This window comes from Gambusia affinis, linkage group LG01 (genome assembly GCF_019740435.1).
Source record: "Gambusia affinis linkage group LG01, SWU_Gaff_1.0, whole genome shotgun sequence".
In the NCBI taxonomy this organism is placed as follows: Eukaryota; Metazoa; Chordata; class Actinopteri; order Cyprinodontiformes; family Poeciliidae; genus Gambusia; species Gambusia affinis.
In genome coordinates, this window is record NC_057868.1 from 24,508,591 (window position 1) to 24,533,078 (window position 24,488).

At 37.6% G+C, this 24,488-nt stretch overlaps 3 protein-coding genes and 1 long non-coding RNA gene across 4 annotated transcripts; 3 read left to right on the forward strand and 1 right to left on the reverse strand.

The window, feature by feature from the left end:
• The first annotated feature begins 988 nt into the window (after positions 1-988).
• On the forward strand, positions 989-3,473 carry naa10 (N-alpha-acetyltransferase 10, NatA catalytic subuni). The gene is made up of 8 exons (XM_044128133.1): positions 989-1,176; positions 1,316-1,414; positions 1,506-1,564; positions 1,891-1,936; positions 2,016-2,131; positions 2,267-2,311; positions 2,635-2,719; positions 2,843-3,473. The coding sequence occupies exons 1-8, from the start codon at positions 1,156-1,158 to the stop codon at positions 3,023-3,025; spliced, it is 654 nt and encodes a 217-aa protein (XP_043984068.1). The 5' UTR covers positions 989-1,155; the 3' UTR covers positions 3,026-3,473.
• On the reverse strand, positions 3,330-5,839 carry LOC122837647. Its single transcript, XR_006371804.1, has 3 exons — positions 5,792-5,839; positions 5,093-5,218; positions 3,330-4,364 (listed from the first exon to the last, which is right to left on the reverse strand). It is a non-coding gene; the product is annotated as an uncharacterized LOC122837647 (long non-coding RNA).
• Positions 5,840-5,928: 89 nt separating this feature from the next.
• Positions 5,929-17,882, forward strand: arhgap4a (Rho GTPase activating protein 4a). Its single transcript, XM_044128050.1, has 22 exons — positions 5,929-6,234; positions 7,634-7,720; positions 7,895-8,066; positions 8,143-8,305; positions 9,203-9,265; positions 9,356-9,484; positions 9,568-9,696; positions 9,770-9,991; positions 10,080-10,181; positions 11,046-11,225; positions 11,335-11,419; positions 11,642-11,669; positions 11,806-11,905; positions 12,240-12,300; positions 12,458-12,535; positions 12,631-12,759; positions 12,847-12,952; positions 14,678-14,905; positions 15,008-15,060; positions 15,152-15,374; positions 16,628-16,673; positions 16,887-17,882. The coding sequence occupies exons 2-22, from the start codon at positions 7,657-7,659 to the stop codon at positions 17,055-17,057; spliced, it is 2,532 nt and encodes an 843-aa protein (XP_043983985.1). The 5' UTR covers positions 5,929-6,234; positions 7,634-7,656; the 3' UTR covers positions 17,058-17,882.
• Positions 17,883-19,158: 1,276 nt separating this feature from the next.
• On the forward strand, positions 19,159-22,387 carry ssr4 (signal sequence receptor, delta). The gene is made up of 6 exons (XM_044128154.1): positions 19,159-19,328; positions 19,517-19,635; positions 19,721-19,795; positions 20,680-20,769; positions 20,856-20,921; positions 21,761-22,387. Exons 1-6 carry the CDS (start codon positions 19,280-19,282, stop codon positions 21,863-21,865), a joined length of 504 nt encoding a protein of 167 aa, XP_043984089.1. The 5' UTR covers positions 19,159-19,279; the 3' UTR covers positions 21,866-22,387.
• The last annotated feature ends 2,101 nt before the right edge of the window (positions 22,388-24,488 follow it).

Consider the following 24,488-nt stretch of genomic DNA (forward strand, 5'->3'; position numbering starts at 1 on the left):
AAAATGCTGAGTAAAAATGTTCTCATGATGTGCATCAGATGTCGCACACTTGTGCGAAATTTTACCCTTTTATGGATTTATTTATTTATTTTATTTTTTTTTTACATAGTTTTAATATGTTTTCCAAATGTATATTTAGGATTCTTCACAACTTATTAGTTAGATATTTCTCATTTGAAATGCCTGAAGTGGGCTGTGTCTTCCTCTGCTTTTAGCTATTGTATAGAACAGGAGTTCCCACAGTTGGATCACAAATTGACAGGTTGTTTTCTTGTGCTCCTGTTCAGTTTAAAGAAATAACAAAAATGATGAGAACAATAGCATTCATACCAAAGATAATACAAATGATTGAAACAACTATTGAGAATTGATGCTGTATGTTAAAAATGTTGCCAACCTTTTGTGCTGACTAGTCAGGGTCACAAGTATCTTCCACTGTTATTTGTAGGGTCAGAAGTTGAAAGGTTTGGAATCATCTGGTATAAAACATCTCATCCCCATGAGAAAATTAGGTTTTTATGTTTTATTCATGGAAGTACACACTTCTCATTGATCTGTTTTTACAGATGTTTAATGTTATTAATTTTGATATATAAAGAAAAGGGTAAAGAAAAAAAATTAAGATCTGACATTTCAAACTGCTGATCAGGGGAAAACTATGATGCTGCATCTCATTCCATTTTATTTATTCTTATTCTGTTGTCTGCGTTCAGTTAAAACTAATTATTCGTAGTAAATGTGTGATGGGAAAGAATACCAATTCTGTAAAGTTAAATAATGTTGTATATTCTCTTATAGAGTCTCGTTTTAAATATTTGTACTTTGTAATATTTCTGATCGTTTTTGTCTTTGTCTTTACTTTTAGACAAATTAGAGAGGTAATGACGGAATCTACAAAGTTACCTCATCATAAATTGTTGGTATTTGTCACAATAAAATAAAAGTGCATCAAAGGCTTTTATTGTGAAGTCGTGACACATTTTCACCGGAAGTGTTTACGTCTTTCCTGCTCATTTCATGCTAGCTGTTTGATTCAGTTAGCAAGTGCTCCGGGTCTTTTAAATCCTCTCGTGTAGTTTGTTATTGAACGGTTATTGGAAATAGTGTAAATTAAAAACTTTTTTTCGGAAGTTTTATGAAAATTCAAACAACAAAATGAATATACGAAACGCAAGGGTAGGCACACAGAAATTTCATGTCAGCCACGCTGTTTTACTACCTGCTACAGCTAAGCTAACTGCTGCTCTTTCAAATATCGGCCGTTTCTTCCCCCCCATGTAATGGACTTTTGCGGTGGTTGTTTTATCTGTTTCAGCCGGAGGACCTTATGAACATGCAGCACTGTAACCTGTTGTGTCTCCCAGAAAACTACCAGATGAAATACTACTTCTATCACGGATTATCCTGGCCTCAGGTGCTGCCTCTGTCTCATTTCGCCTCTGCTACTTTGCCCTAAAAGCCTGACCGAATTTAATTGTTTCACTCTCTGACTTCCTTTCATTTAGCTTTCTTATATAGCAGAGGACGAAAATGGTAAAATTGTTGGATATGTGCTGGCAAAAATGTGAGTATCGGACCACAATTATGGATGCATCTCGGTAATTTAGAATTCTGAAAATGTAAATTTCAGAAAATCCACTCATAAAATGAAGCACTGATTTTCAAGGGTTTATTTTGATATTTGTGATGATTATAACTTAAATTACAGTGGCACAGTTGAAGTGTTAGGGGAGTGCAGGTTGCTTTAATAACTACCCTCATCTGGTACGATAAAAAAAAAAAAATTATGCAAATGGTAAATATTGTTGTTGTGCAAATCCTGAATCAAACTGAATTTGGCTGTAAAATTCACTCATCAAAACTTTTTTTCGTTTTTCTGTGTTTTTTTAGGGAAGAGGACCCTGATGATGTACCTCATGGACATATTACTTCATTGGTGAGTCTGAGTAGAGAGACTTCGTTTTATTTTGGACCTCACTGAGGAATCTGTGTTTGACCTGGTTTGCGTCTTGCAGGCAGTGAAGCGATCCCACAGACGTCTCGGTCTGGCCCAGAAGTTGATGGACCAGGCGAGCCGGGCCATGATAGAAAACTTTAACGCTAAATATGTCTCACTTCACGTTCGCAAAAGGTAACTTTCCACATCTACGGGGCCGCAGTGAAACTGGTTTTCTTATGGTCACGTATAAGCAAGGTATTTTTGTTCTTCCAGGTTAACATTACTGATGTTTTTATTTGTTTGTTTGTTTGTTTTCCCCCACTGCAGCAACCGAGCAGCTCTACATCTGTACTCCAACACCCTCAAGTTTCAGTAAGCTTGTTTATGTCATGTGATATACTAAGCCTTAGAAAATAAGTTTTTAAGTGATTATTAGTTTTTACTAAGCACACATTTTTGTCTTTATTTTCTTTTATTTGAGCTAAAAAATACTATAACCTTCAATGTTTTCATCAGATGTATACAAAAAAAAAATTACCGTATCAGGAAAAAAGGCTTTAAAACATCACTGTGTAATTACTATGCATTTGTTTCATTGGCTGAATTATGTTTCTGCAATAAATAAGTCTTTCAAGAATATAATTTGATTGAATTTGACTTTATATAAGCTAAAGTTTTATCTCGTCTCTCTTCAGGATCAGTGAAGTCGAACCAAAATATTATGCAGACGGAGAAGATGCCTACGCCATGAAGAGAGACCTGGCTCACATGGCCGATGAGGTGAATTAGAATCTGTAAATGTCCTCCTTTTTACTCCTTTGACATTCCTTTTATTGGCTCTTAATTGAGATCATTTTTTTGCTGTGTGTAAATTTAGCTCCTTTTCTTGTCTTCTTCATGCAGCTGAGGAAGCCTGGCGTGCGCGTGTCGAGTCAAGAAGCAACATCTGGCCAGAGCCCATCAGGCTCCGGCGAACAAGAGCGAGAAAGCGAGAGAGACAGTGGAGGAGAGAGCAAAGAGTTGAGTGAAGTCAGCGAGGCAACAGAAAGCACAGACGTTAAAGATTCTTCTTCTGACTCACAATGACGCCGCAGTTCTTGACATTTTTTAAAGCACCCATTTTTATCACAATTTGAAGCTGCTTCTGACTTTGAAGGCTGGCTGTCTGACTATCAAAGCTGCATCTCTTTATTTTTTTCTCTGCTGTGATAAACAGAGTTGAGTCAATGTGTTATTCAAATTAAACTAAACTTATTGGACAAAGCATTTTTATTTGATCGATGATTTTGTAAAAGTCCAAAATATCTGTAATTCAAAATAACCGTTTTTCTCTTAATTTGTTGGAAAATGACTTGAGTAAATTTTACAGCAATTTTTTTTATTATTTGGCATTTTCCCTATTGTTGGAAGAAGAGAAATAGCCTTTTTTTATTCTACAAACACACAGTTTAACACAACAAAAAATGTTCAGTGGGTGCAGTGCTCCTTTTTTAATCGGATCATCGATCAGAATAAACTTGACTGTATAAAAGCAGAGCGGTGTCGAGTTATGAATACATTATAGAAAACGAGGCATTCCACAGTCCTTTATAACTTCCCTATTGTGGTATCAAGAATAAATTTGAGCTCTCTGCAAATGCCTGTGCATGCTGTAAACCATTCATGCTTTGCAACTGCAGGTGGTTTTAGTATGAGTTAGAACTGCACACTGAAACTAGTTACCTCTACTCAAAAGGTGTACATACCAAAACGGATGCAATATAACAAAGTATGTTTAAAAAGTGTTTCATTTTGATACACAAGAGGTTGTATTATGCTGTGGATTTGTTTTGCTTATTAAGAGATTGAGCACATCTACAATACATTTCAAATACAAAGTTGATTTTAGAATATATTTTATTGCCAGATGTACGCAATTAAAAAGGGATCGTAAACTGGAGCAAAGCGTCAAACTTGGAGTCCTGGGGAAATAAAAAAAAAAACAAGACACATGAGCAGTCGGTAACAATGATTCAGATTGAAGGTTTGACCCATTTAAAACCCGCAGCAGACTGGCACTTGAGGACCAGCAACAGACACTCTTCTTTCTTCTCATCAACTTTTCTTTCCCTTGCTGAGAAAAAGCAACCCCATAGCCTCATATTGTTGTAGTTATTTCTAGATTACTTGTTGAAAGTCTGATATCGGTACCTTTTCACAAAAATATTTGCTACGTTCTCCAAAAGTCAAATCAAATAAAGTCTGTTGGGCTAGGATCAAGAAGGATGTTTTAGCAAGCCGTTGTATTATGCATGTTTCTGGAGTGTTGGAAGCTGGAGTACCTTGAGTACACGCAGACAGAGGAGCAAGAAGTTCATGCAAATTATTCATAAAAAGGTCTGCAGAGCGGTGATTTTTCCAGGACACTGTTTTTGAGTGAGGCAACCTTTGAGAGCAGGAAAAGGCATAGGTTAAGAAATCTGTGTGAGTAAATTAATTTTGGTGACTCCTAGTGGTAGAAATGCCACAAAGATTAATTGGGTAGCTGCCAGGTTTGACAATAGAAAAATGTAATCACTCTGAATAGATGCAACTCTTCCTAAACACAGATTGGTCTATTAATTCTACAACCAAACTGTCTTAGTTCACAGCAGGGCTAAAAACTGCAGCAGCATGTCTGCTTGAAAGTAAAAAAAAAAAAAAGACTAAATCACAAATAGAGATGAGAACTTAAAAATGTCCTTTGTCAAACTGACCAGAAAGTGTCTGTTCAGGGGAATTTTAATGTGCTTGTGCAACACCAACATCCAACTGTAAGTGTTTGAGGAAGGAAACGTCTAAGAGAGCTACGTGGCAGAGACATGCAACCCATGTAGCTGTTTTACAGAAATCATAAAATCTTCAGCTATATATAAATATATGAAAATTGGAGCAATACCTCTCTTAAAAACGGGAGGTTCTATGCATGACTTATATTATACATGAAATGTTTTCTTGTCTGAAAAAAAAAAGCAGAAAGAAACAATTTCTCAAAAGGATGCATCTGCAAGGGAAATGCTATGCTAGCACGGTTAGCTCAAGGTAGGATAAACAGCTAGAGACAGCAGTTGTGTGTGTGTGGGTGTGTGTGTGTGTGCAAGAAACTTGTTTTTGTTCACACCAGATTTCACTTACATGTCCTCTATCAGTACAGACCGTCTGATATTGTCAACACATCAGTGTTCTAACTTGAGCGCGTGCTGCTCGCAGGATGTCATGACAAAAAACTAAGAGAACAACCTGACCAGGGACGTGGGAGTCCTGGAAGACAGAACAAAAACAAAAATATGTGCAGACCTCAACAATGCTGGTCAGAACCGGAGCAGACATTACAAAGTCCATCTGTCTTCTGCCAAAATTTTAGTGGCTCAAATTACACCTTTTTGACTCTGCGGTGAATTTAATCTAAATTGTTCTGATAGGTGCTGGTTTGCTGCGTCCCCAGCCTACTGCACTCGTCTGATACTTTCTCTTTACCGGACCAATCATCACTTTACGGGCTTAAACCACAGTGAGAAATTGCACTCACTGACTGTTAGCTGTTATGCTTTGACACTATAAGTTTGCCATCATCACTCTTGACTTTTGTTTCTGCCTCATAGCGTTTTTGTATTTGTCATGGAAATGAGTATATCTACCATAATCTACATGCCTGGATATAATTAAAAGGAGAAGTTGATCTGTGGTTTCTTCAACTGATGTCTTGTCAGAAAAAAATAACTAAATATTTTAACCCTTGTGCAGAGAAGATCCCCCCAACCCCCTTTTTTTGTCCTTTGCTCTTTTATTATTATTATTATTATTATTATTTTGATTTGCTTTTCGTCATCTTACCTGAACCCCAAACCTGACTGCATCCAGTCACTGACGCCACACCTCTGAGGAGGGACTAATCAATGGCAACAGCTGGAGTGTGATTGGATCCTGAAGCGTTCAAGAAGGCAACATGAAAAAAAAAAAAAAGATAGGAAGGGCTTGGCACCAAAAGGTTATCTTTTCTTTGCTTGTCACACTTGCACAATCACACAAGGATGCTTCAAGCTGCATGTGTGAGCGAGATGAAGGCTGGGTGAGAAAGAGAGCGCTGCACAACAGCAAGTGTGTCAATGTGAGAAAGGGAGAGAAAGAGTCACAGAGATACAAGTTCTGCTCCACCCACAAGCATCCAAGTCCAAATTGCGGGGGAGGTGAAACCGTTCAGAGTTTACTGTGCTGCTAAGTGGCATTATTTAGTTGCTTGAGTAAGGAGAAGGGGCTTGTCAACACATCTCCTACAGGTAATGAATCTTGTTTTCTTCCTGGTTCTATTTGACCTTTTATTAATCTTCTTTTGATCAAATTAAAGTAGACTATGTTCAAGTCTCATGAGAAGTGCATGGCTATCTATAGTTTTTATTGGCAGCAAATCCAGCCCTCGGGCTGTTATCGCTTTATAACCCTGTCAGATTTCATGTTGTTACCTGTGAAACTTCAGTGGCAGAGTAGGACACACAGCTATTTTAACAAGCTCTAAGCTATACTTGCTGCAAGACTGAAACTACATTAGTGGTGGTGGTGACAGCACAAAGTACAAATTACACAGCTAAAGAATGAACTTCTAAATCTGGAAACAGTGACACATGTCGTAAAATAATAAAACGAGGCACTCCTCCAGCTTTTGGCTGTGCTTTTGTCCCTCTGGCAGGTCAGTTGGTAATTGTGGATGAAATAGAAAGCCCAGGCTTTTAGCTAAAAGAGAGCTGATGAGCGTTTGATTTTAAAAATGGCCAAGAAAAGGGGAAGTTTAATAGTGCAGAGAGAAATGTAGTGCTGATCGTGTATTAAGTTTTTATGACCCAGCAAGAAAAACCCTTGTTCTTCCTCTTTCTGCTGTGCACTTTGTTACACTAACGAAACAAACAATAAAAATAAAGGGCTGGCTTGTAGGTCGATGGTGAAATATCACATGCTTAAAGAAACATTTTATTTTTAATTAATTGTCACATCCTTGTGAAAGCAGGCCAAAAGGTAACGCTTTTGATGGTCCTTCTTTTTTTTTTCTTCTGAACTTTAATGTCCCAAACCAACATGTCTTGCCAAACCTTATGATACAAACTCCCTGTGATGATTCAGTTCGAGTAAAGAGTCTAACCTTTTGGGATTTGCAGTGACTGCATCAATGAAGTGTAGCGTCGTTGCTAGACCACCTGTGGTCTTTGAAGCACACATCCCCTCAAGAGTCTTCTTCCTCATGGTTCAGCCTATTTTTAGGATAGAGCTAAGATGCTGTCGGAGCTATTTTTTGCACCTTCTGCAAAAGCCCCCGCGGTGCAAATGGGTCTGGTGTGTGCAGGGCAACACTTGTGCCCAACTGCTGCTTTTCAGCCGTTTGCCCGCTCAGAAAAGCATGGTAGAGGGCCTCCAGTTTGAGTGAGATGTGTTACAGTAAGATGAACAAGCTGTCTTCATTTCTCTTCTCACTTTAAACGGCAGGAAGAAGCTGGTTTTGGTCGCTGGAGAGACCGGGGGCGTGAAATCTTCTGAAAAAATAAAAAAAAGTGTGATTGGTGAAGCAACGGGGCATAGCTTTTGGCTGCTGCAGTGTGTCCAGTTGAATGCTAGGAGCAGTTTGTTGCCATTTTGAAGTGAACACAGCTAATGGGTTGTTTCTGTCGTGACTTTTTCTGTACTTGACAGAATTCCACCCTGTTGGAGGAGCAATGACTTCTACTAAGCTTCGAAAGGAGAGGGTGGGAGTGGTGGACTATGACACACAGATAAAAGGTAAAAGTACTCGTATAAGTAATTTTCACACCTATCACACCTCTTCCTGAATGTGACCAGTATTTCGTGGGGAAACCTCGCTGCCTGCAATACTTTCAGAATGAGTCACTCGTTCGTTTTGTTTGCGAGCCTGTGTGGTTATTGTGCGTCTCTCCTTCCCATGAATATTTCCAGAGATGCGTTGCCAGCTCCTGGACCAGCTGAAGGTGCTGGACGTGCAGTTGGAGCAGAAGACCCAGCAGCTGCAGGACATGACGGACTACCTGCGGCGACGGGGCGAGATTGAAAGCGAATATTCACGCTCCCTGGAAAAACTCGCGGAAAGGTTCACGTTGAGGGTTAAAAGGTAACGACCTAACAAAAGCAATTAGCGGTTCATTAGAGAGAGCACCACACTGTCTCAAACTTGCATTCCCTCCCAGGAAGGAGCCGAGCTCCCACTCAGTCTCCCAGGTCTGGCTGGCTCTGCTGTCTCAGACCCGCCAGGAAAGTAAGGACCACAGCGGACTGAGTGAAAGTTGCAGCAACCTCCTCATAATGCCAGTCATGCACTGTCTGGATTACACACAGCGTCTGGCTAAGAAGGTACCATTAGAACCGGCCCATATAAGAACCTTAGAACTTTTTGTTGTTGTTGTTGTTTGTTTTCTGGCTTACAATTAATAAATATCCCAAATCTATTTTCCTTTTTATTTTTTAATCGAATGAAAAACTGACATTACTTAGCATTTAAGGCCAGTTTGCTGAGCAGTTAAATAAATTGATATTGATTGGTCATCAAAGCAGGTATTGGTACTGCTGACAGTGTGAGCAAGTGTTAATTGCTTCTGGAAAATAAAATCAGCATTTCCCCGCAGCTTGTCTGCAGAGAGAAATGGAGTTGCTGAGCTGTTTTAGTTTTACTTGGATGAGAAGAGACACCAGATCAACACAAGATAACGAACTGTTTACCAAATCCCCAAAAGTTTAATAATCTGCAGTTATCCATGCTGTTTGGACACCTTTTTCTACCACACTTTTTTTCCCCCCTACGTCTCATTTTTCCATTAATATGCTTGGATTCTGCTAGGCAGCTTCATTAAACACCGACCTTGTAGAGGGTAGTAATGTCTGTTTGCTGGACAACTGTCAGGTTAGCAGACTTTGCCTAAGATTGTGTTGTCCAGAACACCGAAGGATTAAAATATAGTTTTCTGTTTGTTTTTTTTTGTTTTATTGCTTGATGTTTAGCTTTCATTCCTGGTAAGTTGTAATTATCATAATTAACAACTTCAAATATATCAGCATGTCTGTAATGAACTATAAAGGTTTTGTTTTAAAAATTGATTTGCTAAAGTTAACATTTTGATTATGGTACAATTCATTGAAATAAACAGTATCTCCCCGTAGTTGTTGTGTCAAAATTCACAGATTTTAAGGCTTGCTTTGGTGCCCCTGTTTTGGTCTCAACTGTGATGTTTTGTCTCCGTATTATGTTTTCAGAGTAAAGACCTTTGTACTCAGCTGCAAGACGGGCTACTCAAGGTTACCATGGAGCTGCAGACAGTAAGAAAGAAACCAACCACTTAAAACGGTTTCTGTTTCCTAAACATGCGAGAGAGAAAAAACAAAGTACTTGCTTGTGCCTCTTTGCAGGCATGGCGGACTTACCACCAGTACCACTCAGAGTTTGTCTGTGCAGAGGGGAAGCTGAGGGAGGCCGAGAAACAGGAGGAAAAGCAAAAGCAGAGTGCGGCTAAAAAACTGGAGCGGTTGATAGAAAAAGTAAATGAAAATGGTTCCTGTAAATCGCGCATTCTGTTGGTGTTGCTCCTCGAATTCTTATGGGAAACGATTGTGTTGCGTAGAGGCAAATTAAAGTCCAGGAGAAACAGCTGAAGTGCAGCAAGGCCAGGAATGAATACCTCCTCAACCTGTCCGCAGCCAACTCTTCCATGAACAAATACTACCTTCAGGACATCACCACGCTCATAGATGTAAGGGCTTCTTTTTACACCTTAGTCGTCAGGTATTGTCCCATCTGCAGCTCATTTGGCCTCTTTCCCACAGTGTGCAGATGTGGGTTACCACTTCTCTTTGGGTCGGGTGATGAAGGCCTACCTGACCAGACAGTCGTGGGCCCAGCAGAACCTGAGCTCGGGTCTGCAGCAGCTCCAGGAGGCCATGGCCGGACTGGACCAGAGCCGAGACAGAGACGCCCTCCTGCAGGACCACGACAACACCTTCTCCATGCCCCTCCGCTTCCCCTACCAGCCCCACGAAGAAGACCAGGTGGGCTTTTTCGAGCCGGTTTTTAGTCCGCTACTTTTAAGTGGCAGAGATGACTGAAGACTTTTTTTTTTTTTTTTGCATGTTGCAGATTTCTGAAGTTAGTGCAGAGTGCGAATTGAGGTGTGAAATGGAGACCCGATTCAAGCAGATACAGGCCCGACTGAAAACTGTGACTGAAGAAACGGAAGAGGTAAAGATTGTATCACAAAACTTAGCACCTTAATTTAAGACATCAATATGTACTTAATGAAAGGATCTGGATACGTATTGGAAGAATAATTCAAAAGTCCTTAAAGTCCTATTTCTCTGGACTCTCTTTCTGGGAGTGATCGTCTGAAATAACCAAGAACAGAACAGAGTTAATATAATCAGTCCAATTTATTAAAGCCAAATAAGTCATGGCAATGCATAGAAACAACAGAGGAATGATTTACCGTGTCAGCACTGGACTGCTGCCATGAGTCCTTAAACCGTTTTATACTCTTTGGCACGGTATGAACAGAAAGTGGCTCAAAATTCCCAAAGCAAGGTGTCGAAACCGGCATGTTTCAACACGATCAATGTGGTTCTATCAACACACTGCAGGCGACTTTCGAAGGCGGTTGGTTGCGCTGAACTTTATGTAGGAGTCGAATAATTTCCCTGTTTACTTCTACTTCACAGTGTTGTGCTGCTTTTTCAGATAAATTCCTCTAAATCTCATTGAAGTTTGCTAAAGCCTGTGTTTTTGCTAGAGAAGTGAAAGAAAATCTTTGCCAATTCCAGAAAGCTGCAATGTAGTTTTGTGTGTTTAATGACCTTTTGCATAAAGAGACCACATAGCTCATTATTGTAATGGGATGTCTATAAAAACAAATTGGCTTTGCTTGCAAAAAAGGAACCTGTTCAACTCAATTCTTTGTTTATAGACATGTTCCCCTTATGTTCTTCTTTTAAATGTTTTTTTTTAATTATTATTATTTTTTCTACTTGTGCTCATTTGCGTCACTGTTCTGTCCTGCAGCTCAACAGGATGACCTGTTGCTTGAGCTGATGTGTTTTCTCTGTCACATAGGCTGGTAAAAGCATGTCAACAGCCAAGTCCGCGCTGCTGGACGGCATTGGTGATGACGACCTGGAGTCCAGCATGGGTTGTGGTCCTTCTCAGGTGGGCAGCACTGAGAATCTGACCGTTAAACCCAGCGTTGCGCGGCGCAGGGCCAGCATACTGGAAATAGAAAACGTCTACTTCGCTGTGAGTCTGCAGACCAGAATAATTCACATTTCAGGGAATCTCTGAGTCTGTTTTGACTCAATAGTCAATCATAACTGTGCATTTGATTGTCTTTTGTTTTGTTTTTCAGAAAGTAAAAGAATATCTGGTTGGCAGCTCATTGGTGTCTAAGCTCCAAGCAAAACATGACCTGCTTAAAGTGGCTGTGGAAAAAGGTAGCACTTCTGCATTTTTCATGTAAAAAAACCCAAAAAAACTGCAGACACAATGTGCTATTGTAAAAATACCCAATGTACTGGCATGATGTTACGGTATTTCTCATTTAAATTTTAAATCGTGTTCCCTTTTTTTGCTACTGACTGAGCAGTTTAATAAAACAGTTGAAAGTCGGACTGGAGTGTCATGTTGTTTTCAAAAGATCTCTTGTTTCCCCTTAGCTGAAGCATCAAATGGACATAAGCCCAGGTATAAGCTCAAATTCTGCATTTTTTTGTTCCTTTTTATTTGTCCCATGATGATTTGGTACAAAATTAAGCTGTGCAATATGGGGGCCAGTGGGAGACAACAAAAAACCATGAGTCAATGTTTTGGTTTTCTGCAGGTTTTCTGGAAGGTCACTGCGTATGAGAAAGAATCATTCAAGTGCCAATTTGATCCACAATCACAAGCTTTTCAGTGGAGACATGCTGTCCTTCATAAAGGTAGAAGAATCGTTATTCCTCGTTGCACTGTTACATCTTTTACTCTTGCTTGCTTTTCAAGAACAAGCCATTATTGTAGTAATATTACATAATTGCATAATTTTATTAACACTATTACTATTTTTTTTTTTTTTAGTACTTTGTGATATATTTTGCTACAAATATTGTTATTGTTTTATCACACACTCCTGTTTATTTGCCATAGTGTTGTTTGTGGAAGAAATAGTTGCAGTTTTTATTATTTTATGTACCCCACACTTTAGATATTTATTGAATATTTGCTTATTAGGTTATTTTATGCATATTTTAAACAAAATATGTACTCCTTATTTAGGCTTCAGGACAACAGATACCATGTGTTGTGGAAAGCTGCATTCACTTCATCAATCTTTATGGTAAGTATTCAAGATTTTAGGAACGGTAAACAAGCCGCTTCCATCGCTCATCAGTCTATAGAGCTCCCTACACTGTCTGTGTTTCTGTGTACTGTTCAGTTGAAACATAAAGTCTTTGCTTCATGGGGCAAAAGTGATTGTTGGCTTTCCTCTTCAGGTCTCCACCATGAAGGGATTTTTAGAGTACCAGGATCTCAGATGGAGGTCAATGTTCTAAGAGATGCATTCGAACGAGGTAGACCTGTGTGTGCATCTGCATTTGTTAGGGAGAACCTCACTCACTATGGAGAGTTTATAATGTTGGACAGTTTGTCCTCACCTTCCCTGCAGGAGAGGACCCACTGTCTGAGCGACGATATGATCTGGACTCTATAGCGGGAGTGTTGAAGCTCTACTTCAGATGTCTGGACAATCCTCTGTTTCCTGTCAACAGCACCAGTCAGCTCTTGGAATGCAATCGTAAGAGCTGGTCTGAGAGGAAACGTTTGACTTGACTGAAGATGCACAGCAACAGCAGCTTATATTTCTTTCATTACATTTCCTTAGAGATAAAGGACGATGCGGCGCGAGCAGCTCAGCTCAAGGCAATTGTGTCTTCTTACCCTGAGCCCATCATTGTTGTCATGAGATACCTCTTTGCCTTCCTTCATCAGTGAGTACTGCAACTTCAGGAGCTATAAAAATCTAGCACAGAGAAGAAAAACTGAGAAACAAAACTGAAAATTCAAACTGTATGTGGCTGCAGTGACATGCCAACTTAGACTAGGGTACAATCCAACAAAATCAGATTGTTGTTGGCTTCCAAACTTTTTGAATGCTGCTTGAGACATCCCCACACTCTGTGAAGCACCAACGTGACTGAATATGTTCTTTTAAAGTTTAGTATTTAAAAAAGCTCCTTGAAAAGTGTTCACACACCCTGCACGTTTTGTCACAACCACACGAAAGGTCATGTCTTTACAACATAGCATCAGGTCATTGAGGTTTGTGGGCAAATCTCTCTGGAAGTCTCTAAATAGCATTTCACACCAGGTCAAAATTCTCTGCAGCCATTCACATGTATGCCTCCTCACTGTTGGATTTTGGGTATTTTTTTTTTTTTATATATATATGGGGGAGTTGATGGTTGCCTCAGTGGCTGCAGGATACCCTGGAGGTGTCGCTGAACATCTAGTCCAAATCATTCTTCTTTAGTTTATATTACAGCCAAACATGTTTTTTCTGGTTACTTTTGTCCAAAGAACATCAATCCTAGAGTTTTATTCAGAGGCGGCTTTTTAAAGTTCTACTGATGTATTTGTTTTATCCTTTCCTCTAGCAACCACTACCAAAAGAAGCCATAAACTTCCAGTCTTTAAGTGTACTGTTAAATACTTTAACATTAAACATGCGGACTCCTGTAAATTCTGATACGAAGCTCAATTTTTGTTTTTTTCTTTTTTACAAATTCTCTGATCATTGATTGCATTGTCTGAATTTGGGGTGATTTTGCTGAGACTGGCAATCCTAGGAAAGTTGGCTACCTCAATTTTATGGCTTGAGAAATTATCTTTCTGGCAAAAATGTCTTTTTTTTTTTAAGAAAAAATAATGTCCCTTCCCAAATTAAAAAACAACCACAGTTGCTTCTCTAAGCTATAACTTTCCACCATTAACAATGGCAGAAGGTAATTATTTTTTACGTAAAAGTGTGATCCTAATTGAAATTGCAGCTGAATGCACAGTATAAATTGCATAATTTTGTCGAATTTGTGCAAATTAGGGCTCAACATTGTGCTCTTAGCTGATTGCAGTGGCTTTCCTGTATGGTCTTCTGCTACTGTAGCCCATCGACTTCAAGGCTTGACTGAGCTGCATTCAGAGATGCTGGCCCACAAGCCTTGATTGTAACTAAATTAAAATAAAATAAAAAAAAGGTTATGAGCAACTGTTCCCTCTATTATAATCCCAATCCAGGCTGTGCATTTTATGACATCATCAGCAGTACATTTTCATCCACACAAGTATGGTCACGTGAAGTCGAATGTAGAAGAAGCACATTGACGTTTGAAGGAGAACACTTAAAAAAAAAAGAAGGGGGAGGGAAAACACATTTTGGTAGCTATAAATGTCATTGGGGAGTTTCCACAATCTCCAAATCTCCATTAGCCTAATTTTCCATCCAAAATGTCAGTCAGACCACAAAACAGTGGTGTGAGCAAAACGTCTTCCGACAGCACCTTGACCCTGAACAAGAACTAAAAAAAAAAAAAACCCTCCAAGCTCAAAGAACAGTTTGAGTTCAAACCACACTGCACTGTGGTTAAGTTTTAATTTTGTTACTCTGACAATGCTTATTAATAAATCTTGATTAATCATAATTTATTCTTTGCCTTCAGTGTGTCTCAGTACAGTGACGAGAACATGATGCAGCCGTACAATCTGGCTGTGTGTTTCGGCCCCAGTCTGGTGAGAGGCCTGCAGGACGATGAAGTTGTGACTCTGCAGCCTCAGGTCAACGCCCTGGTGAAGGACATCATCCTGCAGCATGAAAGCATTTTTCCCAGCCAGAGTGAAGTACAAGGACCAATGTATGAGAAGTGCATGACTCTCGAACAGGACGACTGGTGAGATGATAAAGCACGTTTGAGGTTGCAGATAGATAGAAGTGAATGGAGAACATGTGGGGGGAAAAGTGAAACTGTGTCTGGGCATCATCTCTTTTACAGTGAGGTTATTATTGAAGGAGAAGTTGAGGTGGATTACAGCCAAAGCAGAGATGGTAAATATGATCTTTATTTTGACTTCAGAACCTAAATTTGTATATAAACAACAACAACAACAAAAAAAAACAATATCCTGTTTTGCAACAGATGTAGAAATGGGATTTCCGACAGCTATTGGTCCAGATGCGTCTGCAGCAACTGCACTGACGAAAGTTGAGCGTCCAAGAGCAAACAGCAGCGGCTGCTTAGATTACAGGAAGGTACCAATAGGGGGCGTCCTTTCTGCATCCGGAAAGCTAACACTCCAGATTCCAGTTGGACCACAGTACAGGCAGAAAAAAGTGCTCTCTCCATCTTATACACGCAAAGAGTAAGTAACACTGCTGTTAACCTATGAACCAAAGAAGAACAAAATATTCAGATTAAAAAAAAAAATTATATATATTTACTTATGTTTATATTTAGTTATATCTGAACTTATTCCAGTTCTGATCAACAGTAGATGCATTTTTTTTATTGCAATTCCAGAAACACAATTAAATAAATGTAAAATGGAAATGCATGAGTTATTAAAAAAAAATTCTGTAATTGTTGACATTCTTGCAAAAATTTTAATGTAGAAATAATTGAATACATCTTAATGTTAGATCATTTGTTGTTATGGAAACCACTTGGTTTACTTTGTCAGTAATGTTGGACAATTGCTTGAAAGTTTGCGGTTTGGCACCAGAGGAAGAAAGATAAGGGTTATATTTACAGCTTCGTTCAATAATAATGTGAAAATGATGAGCAAGGGTTAAAATCCTTATAAAGGCTTTCATTTCTACATACATTAAGAACACTGCAAGAAATGTTGAACTGTTTAAAAAGTGTCTGCTGATATTTCAAAAATATAACATTCACTGTTTAAAATTTTTTAGCATTATCAATTAAACATTAGGGGAATAAAATTGTATTTAGTTGCATAAAAACTGTTTTAGAAATGGGTGTTGGACCACATTCCACAGTTCTTCTGAATTTCTTACCTCAGAAACGGAGCATTTAACATTTGTTCACAGATCTCATTCTGGATTCATTAATCTTGTTGGTCTGGAACCCAGATGTTGCTCACTTCCTTTTAGGCTTGGAATGTTATTTTAATAAAATGATCATTTCAAAAGCATTTTCTCTTCAGAATAAGCAGAATGACTTTTTCAATAAATTGGATGCCTTCAAACCGACCTCTAGTGTGTGATATTGTCACAATATCGTATTATAAGAAACATCCCAATATCATACCTGAATCACCATGCTTCATTGTATTATTCAGTGTTTGGGTTTCATGAAAAAAACAACCTTGGCTTCATCAAACCTTCAGAGGTTGTGTAATTTCTCTTTAAGTTGGTCTATGTATAATTTGGTAAGTTAGAACCTTGTCAGCCTATTTTCAGGAGCCTCTTGTTGATTGTGTCACAATACATCACTCACACCTTCTGTGATCATCCTGGAACTAATAAACTTTTCTTTTTCTTTTATCAACAAGAATGGTAGACTGTTTTGTTTTTATTATTATTCTTTTTTTTTTTTTTCTTCCTAGAAAATGGGATATTTTCGTTTTAATTCTTTTTTCTTTACTGCATGCAGATATCAACATTCATCCTCGGATGACTTGTCTGCTAAAGTTGATAAGGTTTGTTTTTTATTTCTAAATATAAAGTAAATGTACTTGTTACAAGGAATAATGTTTTATAGCTGTGAATGAAGCAAACTTTTTGAAAATGTATATTGTGTGAAGTAGTTTGTTCAATATTTTCAAATAAAAAATTAAAACTGGTATAAAATGATTATCAACAAGGTAGCTTTCTTTTTTTCCCTCTTTGCTTCCATTTATTTTGTATTTCAGGAGGTCTGTAATAACATGGAGTCGGTCTTCAAGGAGCTTCTGACACGACAAATGCAGCAAGACCCTGCCATCTTGGCTACTTCTGCCCAGGCTCAACAAAAAAAGGGGAAACGTGACGGACGGAAAGGGAAAGGAACCAGTCTTTTCAGATCAACCGAGCAACTGGACTGAGTGGACCAGCAGCAGCAGCACATGACAGGAACAGACATGATGCTAATGAAAACCGAGGGGCACCATGAAGGGGTTGGACAGCAGCTTTCAGCACATTTATTTCTAGAAACTGGAAGCCAGTGACCCATGACCCCTCCTCCGAGGCACCCGTGACTCAGTATTCTCTGTCATGATTTTTCATTTTCACATCTGCTGGAGTGACTTCAAACCCACAGTAAATTATGAAAACTGGGAATGACTTGAAATGAAAAGATATTTGCATAGAACTAAATGAAGATTGGTTGTCAGCTGAAGGTAGAAAACTTATAGACAAACGTGAATATGAACTGAGACTGGAGTGATTGTATTTAATACCTTGTTTCCTATTTTGATTTATCCGTATATAATAAATACATTTCCTTTATTTTCAAATTTTATTCCCAGGCAAATATGCACTTAAGCAATACCTAAGGCTTTAGAAAGCTCTACAACAGTCAAATTTTGTTTTCTCTTTTCAGAAATACTTAATGATGGAAAAAGAACTGAACTTAAAATCTGAGCCACATTGTAAAAAATGATTTTCATTCAATACGGTCTGCTTTGTTTCCTTTATGTGAAGGAATAACTGGAAATAAACATTCCTTATTATTTTTCACATGTTAACATGTGAACAAAATATGTTACAAAATACTTCACTACTTTGAACATTTTGGCCACCCTCTTCTGTACATGAGTGTATCAATGACATTGGTTTTCCTTGCCTTAAATCACAGAACCACTATAAACAGTTAAACTTTTTTTATTTGAGATTATCAAAACAATAAATGTACTTATGCTACATTCAAACCACTTGGCGTCTTTATTTGCTGTGTAAAGTTATCAGTAATATGTCTTAGATGTTCTATTATTTACAGGTAATGACTACATTGAATTCATATATTCAAAAATGCCAGAAGAGACATGCTAAAAGCTGGTTAGCCGTTATAAGAATGGTTTGTTTGCTGTAATGCCAATAAAGATTTTTTCATTTTATTAATGTGGGCATAAACAATCTTAAGTGAATTTTTTAAGTAAAACTTAAAAAAGAAAATGTAGTTTTCAATTTTTAACTTGTTTTACTTGATTTTTTTTCTTGTATGTTTTGAAAGAAATCGCTGGTTAAATTAAAACAAGGGGTGTGAATAATTTTGGATTTAACTGTAATAGTGTATAAATCATTAAACCAGCTTTACTTACAGCTATAGGAATATACTAGAGTAAAATATTAATAAATCTACATAAATAAAATTATAACCAAATGTCTATCTACCCCACTCCCTAAGAAACTAAAATAAAATCAATTTCAAAATTATGAATGAAATTTATAATTTCATTCATAATTTTCTGTATCTTATGTTTTCTCCTACATATTATGTTGTTTTTAAGTTATTTAAGTGCCCAAAGGTCTGTATTATTATTATTATTATTATTATTATTATTATTATTATTATTATTACTATTATTATTGTTGTTTTCATTTTTGTTTCCTGAGAGAAACAAAAATGTTTCTGTTATATATATATATATATATATATATATATTTGCAAAATAATAGTATTTCCTGTGAGTGTTGAGATTTGGATAGTGAGATATCAGAACATATTTATTTAAGTGTTTTTGGAAGAATTTTCAAAACAAGAAAAACATGAAAAAGTCTATTATCCTGTTAAAAAGTTGGTCTTCAGACAGGGTCACATTATGAAAATACATGCTTTCTTCAGGATAGTATATTTTCTTAACCTCACCATTTAAAAAAAACATTAATTCTATTGAAGGAAGTACTCAATTGTTGCAATAATAAAAAACTGTCATATCAGCATGTAAATGACTTTGTGAATACGGTAAAAGATCCTCTTGTAATTATTTCTCTTTTTTCCTATTTTTCTTCGCACTATGTTATCAGATTGTAAATTCATATGGTGTTTTTACTTTGTTCTTTGGCACTTTTGGTTTTTCTATCGTGCGCCTTGTTGTATTGTTTTCTATTTAATTTTTAATAAAGAATTTATTTTGAAAAAAATCTCTGTTGACGTGTCTCCAATGTAATTTCCCAGAATGCCGTGCGGCGCTACGTACACGTCTTTGCGGCGCAGGCGCACTTGTGTGTTAGCGGTAGGCTGAGGTGTACTTCATTCAGTGTGGCGAGTTTACAGCGGAACTTTAACACTTATTTAGGGATAAAAAGCGACTCGTCAGACTTCAGCATGATTCGGATAGCTGCGTTTTTGACGATACTGGTGGTTGCCTGTTCGGGTAAGTGTAAGAGAATGATGAAAGGAGGTCTACTGTCTGCAATTAGCTTGTAATTGCTAATATTCAGCCCATCAAAACACCCTTAAATGTCTTCTTACCATTTGTCAAGCCCGTGTTAATTATTGCATCTTCTCAGATGGAGTGTTAGTGTCTCTAAAATTTAGCTAATCTTCATTATTTGTTGTTAGGGGAGAGCTGCAAGGACCCAGTGATCACCCCGTCGGCCTACACGACCTCTGACGCCGTCATCTCGTCGGAGTCTGTCTTCATCGTGGAGCTCAGCCTGTCCTGCGCTAACGGAGCTCAGGTAACCCAGAGAGCTGCTTCAGTGAGTTACTGCTCTGTTACCGAGAGACTGACTGTGTTCTCACGATCACTGCTCTTCTCTGCAGAGTGTCACTTTGTATGCTGATGTCAATGGAAGACAGTTCCCTGTGACCAGAGGTCAAGATGTTGGAAAATACCAGGTATGAACTCACAGTTGGATTAATTTGTTTAGGCTGTCAGTTTCTACTTAATTCAAATTGGAGGTGCACAACGTTAGAAATGACATCACATGAGTCTGTAGTGTTTGCTAAATCCTCCCCACTATGAAATATGGTAGTTGTAGCATAATGTGGAAATGGTCTAGTCAAAGCATATTTACAACCTCTCTTGTTTTATGTCAGTAAAAATGAACAAAATTGTCTTTATTTGCTAAAGGCCTCAATAATGAGATAATATGTCAGGGATTTATTTAGTAATGTCTCCAAAATCAGAAGTTTACTTGCATTTTCTCAATATTTGGTAGAATTGTCTTTGAACTGTTTGACTTCGGTTAAACCTTTTGGGGATTCTTTCACAAGATTCTCACAATAATTTGCTATAATTTTAGTTCATTCCTCACAAGCCTTTTCAGATACTAAAACCATTTTGGTAATTGTAGTTGACCTAAAACAAGAGGAACTTGTCTTTTTTATTCTGTTTTTGTAAACCTTGGATTTCAAATGTATGTGTTGGAATGGCGACTGAAAAGGTCAGGCATGAACATTTATGCTCACAGAGGCTTGCATTTAAGGTTCCGAGATATTAGAAGCATTTTGAATTGCAATACTATTTCTGAATATTGGATGATAATATCAACAGGTCAAACAGGTTTTTGGCATGCAGAATTTACAGAATCTACCTTCAAGCAGCTATTAGTAAATTGACCAAACTTTTAAAATACAAAAATGATTTATGGTTAACAGTCAGGGATAGATTTTTTTTTGACATGTATTCTATTTGAGGTTAAATCCTTAAAAGGTACAAACTTTTTCCTAAAAGAATATTAAATGGGTTTGAATCAGTTTTTTTCCTGCTCCTCTTCCAGGTGTCCTGGAGTCTTCCCCACAAACAGGCCAGCTCAGGAACGTATCAGGTCAAATTCTTTGACGAGGAGTCCTACAGCGCCCTCCGAAAGGTACGTTTTATTACACAACGCTTTCTTCTACTGTAAAATGTTTAGTCTCACCTTAAGTAAAAATGTTTTAATCTCATCTGTTTTAGGCTCAGAGAAACAATGAAGACGTAAATGCAATTCAGCCTCTCTTCACCGTCAACATTGACCACCGGGTGAGTCACCTTGCAGATGACTGCAGCTCTTTTCATTTTAAGTCAAATAGCTTGGATTGATAAAACTACAGCAGTGCTATAGCAACGCCTTACAAAGTCATTCATTTAATGATCCAAATTCACTGCCTTTTAAATGCTTTAATAGGTCCTAAATTATATTTTGTGAAGGTTCTCACTTGCTCATTATTTCTACGTAATTTGCTATTTTGAAAAATGCGCTCTTGCCATTTGTTTTTGTCATTTGTAGTTCTGGCAGATAAATCTGGATGTTACTAAACTGTGATAAAACTACAAAAAAAGTAGCAGAGAAGCAACTAAAGAGGATTCTGCTACTAAAACTGTCTTATTGCATTTAAGTGATGAAAATCAAAACCTTGTTGTATATTCGGTTGCTAGCTGCCTCTTCATGCTAAGGTTTGTATTTAACAAAACCTGCTGTGAAAACAGGGATTTCAATATTTGGGTAAAACCTGCCATCATTTACTGGTATGACGTTTACTATAAACTGTAGATGAGGTTTGGTAATCCAAAAGAACTGCCAGAAAAAAGACAATTTAAGTCTACTTAGTCATATTTAACTGAATTAATTTATTAAATAAATTAAAGCCAATCTGTCAGCTCATGTGATGTCATTTCCTGTCATGTCATATAAACTCTTGCTGAGGTTTGAAAAGGATGCAAAGATGTTGTCTCACAAATCAGTAAAATACATTTTCTAACATCTTTATTAGAATATGATTTCTATGGCTTCATAACTGAAGTGGTGTCGTGCAAAAAACGCGCAGCTTTGAATGCATCAGTTGCCGGTTGACTCATTTGTTCCACGCTTCTCCTTTCAGGGTGCCTGGAGCGGCCCCTGGGTGTCGACTGAGGTCGTGGCTGGCCTGATTGGCATCCTGATCTATTACATGGCCTTCAGTGCCAAGAGCACCATCCAAGCATAACACGATCCGCAGTCACTGCCTGTGACTACCGGATCCTTGAAAAGACTGAATTCTGGCGGAGCTGGATGAGCTAATGCATCCCCAGCGCTGCAGCCGAACCAACAGGCTTCTGCCGCCTTCTGCTTCCGGGAAACAAGCAGAGGTTGCAGTCTTTACTTCTTTTATTCAGGCTGTCTTTTTGTCTTTTCAGACATTTTTTTTTTTTTTGTCACAACCTGTCCTGTCCATTTATATGGGCTTTTTTTTTTTTTTCTTTTTTTAACATCAAATCAGATTAATCTGAACAAACATTAAACACTCTCTGTATTCAGACCAGTTTAAAACCCATTGATTGATCTACACAAGAACTGTCTTCTGAGTGGGTGAACTGGTCAGAGTGGGATGTGTGCAGATGGTTTGAACGCCGGTCGAGTTGAGCTTTCCGCAAACATGAAATGTCAACAGAGTGAGAGCGCTGACTGGTCAGAACAGGCCTTTGTAGGCACGTCTCTTCCTGGAATATTAATAAATGGCTTCTTGTTATTTCTGTGTGGCTTGTCGATTCTCTTCAGCTCTAATTTTCCTTTCTCCGAAACGACATGGGGAAACGTATCATATTCCTTAACACACGTCGGCTACACTGAGGGGTTTTTAGTGAGCTGATATATTAGAACTTTTTGTGTGACCATAACAACATGTGTCTAGTCGTTTTTCTTAAATGGTTGTGATTTAAGAAAAATGATAATCATAACTTTCTTTTTTTTTTTAAGGATCTTAAAAAAAAAGAAATTGTAGATCTCCATGAGTTTTCTCATGGAGATCTACAATCTCAATTAACTTATTATTCAGTTAATAATAAGTAGTAATAATAATAAGTAACAAGAACCCGAGAGATGTTTCGTCTTTCAGTAAGTCATTACTGCTTGGCTAACAGATCTTTTAGTTCTTGGTAAAATATTAATTTCATGCACCTCAAATATTGTCTTTTTAAAAGCTTCAACAGCAGTAAAACGACATATATGATCAAGATTAGATTTAGAGATTAACAAACTCTCAATCAATCCTTGAATCATATCATAACAAAATAAGAGTAAACCCAAAGAATTAAGAGTGACTTAAAAAGAAACTAATTCAGTAGACAGCTGTTTGGATCGGCTGGTTGGTTGCAGTACCACCAACTGAACACATAGTGGCAGCACGGAGCTGCATTGATAAAGACGTCTGACCTGACTACAGAAGAAAGACAAACCTGATATTATCTAATGCTACGTACATGATATTTAAATTGCTTTCCTGGTACAGTTGTGTCTTTCTTTACAGACCAAACACTGAAAGACTATATATACCAGCTTGTTAAAAACATTTAAAAAAAAAACATTGTTTCTTTTTTTATGCTGCTGTCATCACAGCCCATGTAACGGATCAGTGAAACTAATGTATCATGACTCATGAGTAGCAGTTTCTTTTTGTATAAATACATTTCTCGTTTGCTGGTCATTACCCATAATCTACACAAATCTTTGTTTTGTCTTAGTGTGTCAGATATCAAAGACATTTTAATAGACAAGGATAACCTGAATAAATTCAAAAGGCTGTTTTCAAAAGATGATTGCATTTATAAACGGATAAAAGCCATTAAAATAATTGATCTATTACAAACGTAATTGCGCCTTCAACTGGTTGTGCCTACTCCTCTTCAAAGAAATACAGGTTTATGTTTGGATGATAATTAGCAAAACAACCTTCAACCATCAAACTACTACCACCATGTCTGAAAAGAGTTATGATTTCTCCTTCTGAAATGTTGTTAGGTTTACAACAAATGTAATGAGATGCGCCAAAAGGTTCAACTTTTCTCAGGAGTCCACAGAATATTGACCCAAAAGCCTTGGCAATCATCAAAATGTGTTTTGGGAAAGGAAATAAGGGCCTCTGTGTTCTTGTTGGTCAGCAGTTGTTTAATCCATAGAAATCTCCCTTGAGAGTCATTTTTATTTTTTTTATTTATTGATGCTGAATCACAAACACTGACTTTAGGTGGGGTAATTGACTCATTCAGTACTTTAGTTGTTATTCTGTGCTCTTTTCAACCTGAGTAATATGGATAATATGATACTTCAATGGATTTATTTGAATCTATTCTTAAATATTCTTACATGTAGACATGACATGTTACTTTTGAGATATCACAGCCTACTTCATGTTGTTAAACTGGATCTGTTGAAGTGATTTACTGACCCAACAAGTGTAGCAGTAATTTGATAATAGTGTTGACATTTAACTCAGGTTTCCAAAATATGAATTTTAATCACAGTTAAATCTTGATTTATTTTTTTTTAAATATGGGAATAAATTAGTTTTTCACACACAGCAAGGTTATTCTAGACAGTATTTCCCTCCCTTAATAAGTCATTTAACAAACTGCTTTATGATATTAAAATTTATTTGATTATCTAAAACTTTTGAGCGTGACAAAGAAGGCAAAAACAGAAGGAATACGTAAGAGGATAAATACTTCTTCACATAGCTTTATGACACAGTTGTAGCAATTAGACAGATGGTGGCTCAGAGAAATCCTGGGCTGGAATAGATCCACACACCCATTCATGCAGACCTAATAAACTGTGGGAAGAGGGGGACAGCT

What these genes read in the sequence shown, in the direction of transcription:
- naa10 (XM_044128133.1), top strand. Translation starts at nt 1,156, where the DNA reads ATGAATATACGAAACGCAAGG. An exon ending in TGAATATACGAAACGCAAGG is followed by an intron (nt 1,177 to 1,315) that starts GTAGGCACACAG and finishes TATCTGTTTCAG; the next exon opens with CCGGAGGACCTTATGAACAT. An exon ending in ATGGACATATTACTTCATTG is followed by an intron (nt 1,937 to 2,015) that starts GTGAGTCTGAGT and finishes TGCGTCTTGCAG; the next exon opens with GCAGTGAAGCGATCCCACAG.
- arhgap4a (XM_044128050.1), top strand. Translation starts at nt 7,657, where the DNA reads ATGACTTCTACTAAGCTTCGAAAGGAGAGGGTGGGAGTGGTGGACTAT. An exon ending in TGACTGAAGAAACGGAAGAG is followed by an intron (nt 10,182 to 11,045) that starts GTAAAGATTGTA and finishes TCTGTCACATAG; the next exon opens with GCTGGTAAAAGCATGTCAAC. An exon ending in TAGAAAACGTCTACTTCGCT is followed by an intron (nt 11,226 to 11,334) that starts GTGAGTCTGCAG and finishes TTTGTTTTTCAG; the next exon opens with AAAGTAAAAGAATATCTGGT.
- ssr4 (XM_044128154.1), top strand. Translation starts at nt 19,280, where the DNA reads ATGATTCGGATAGCTGCGTTTTTGACGATACTGGTGGTTGCCTGTTCG. An exon ending in CCTACAGCGCCCTCCGAAAG is followed by an intron (nt 20,770 to 20,855) that starts GTACGTTTTATT and finishes CATCTGTTTTAG; the next exon opens with GCTCAGAGAAACAATGAAGA. An exon ending in CCGTCAACATTGACCACCGG is followed by an intron (nt 20,922 to 21,760) that starts GTGAGTCACCTT and finishes TTCTCCTTTCAG; the next exon opens with GGTGCCTGGAGCGGCCCCTG.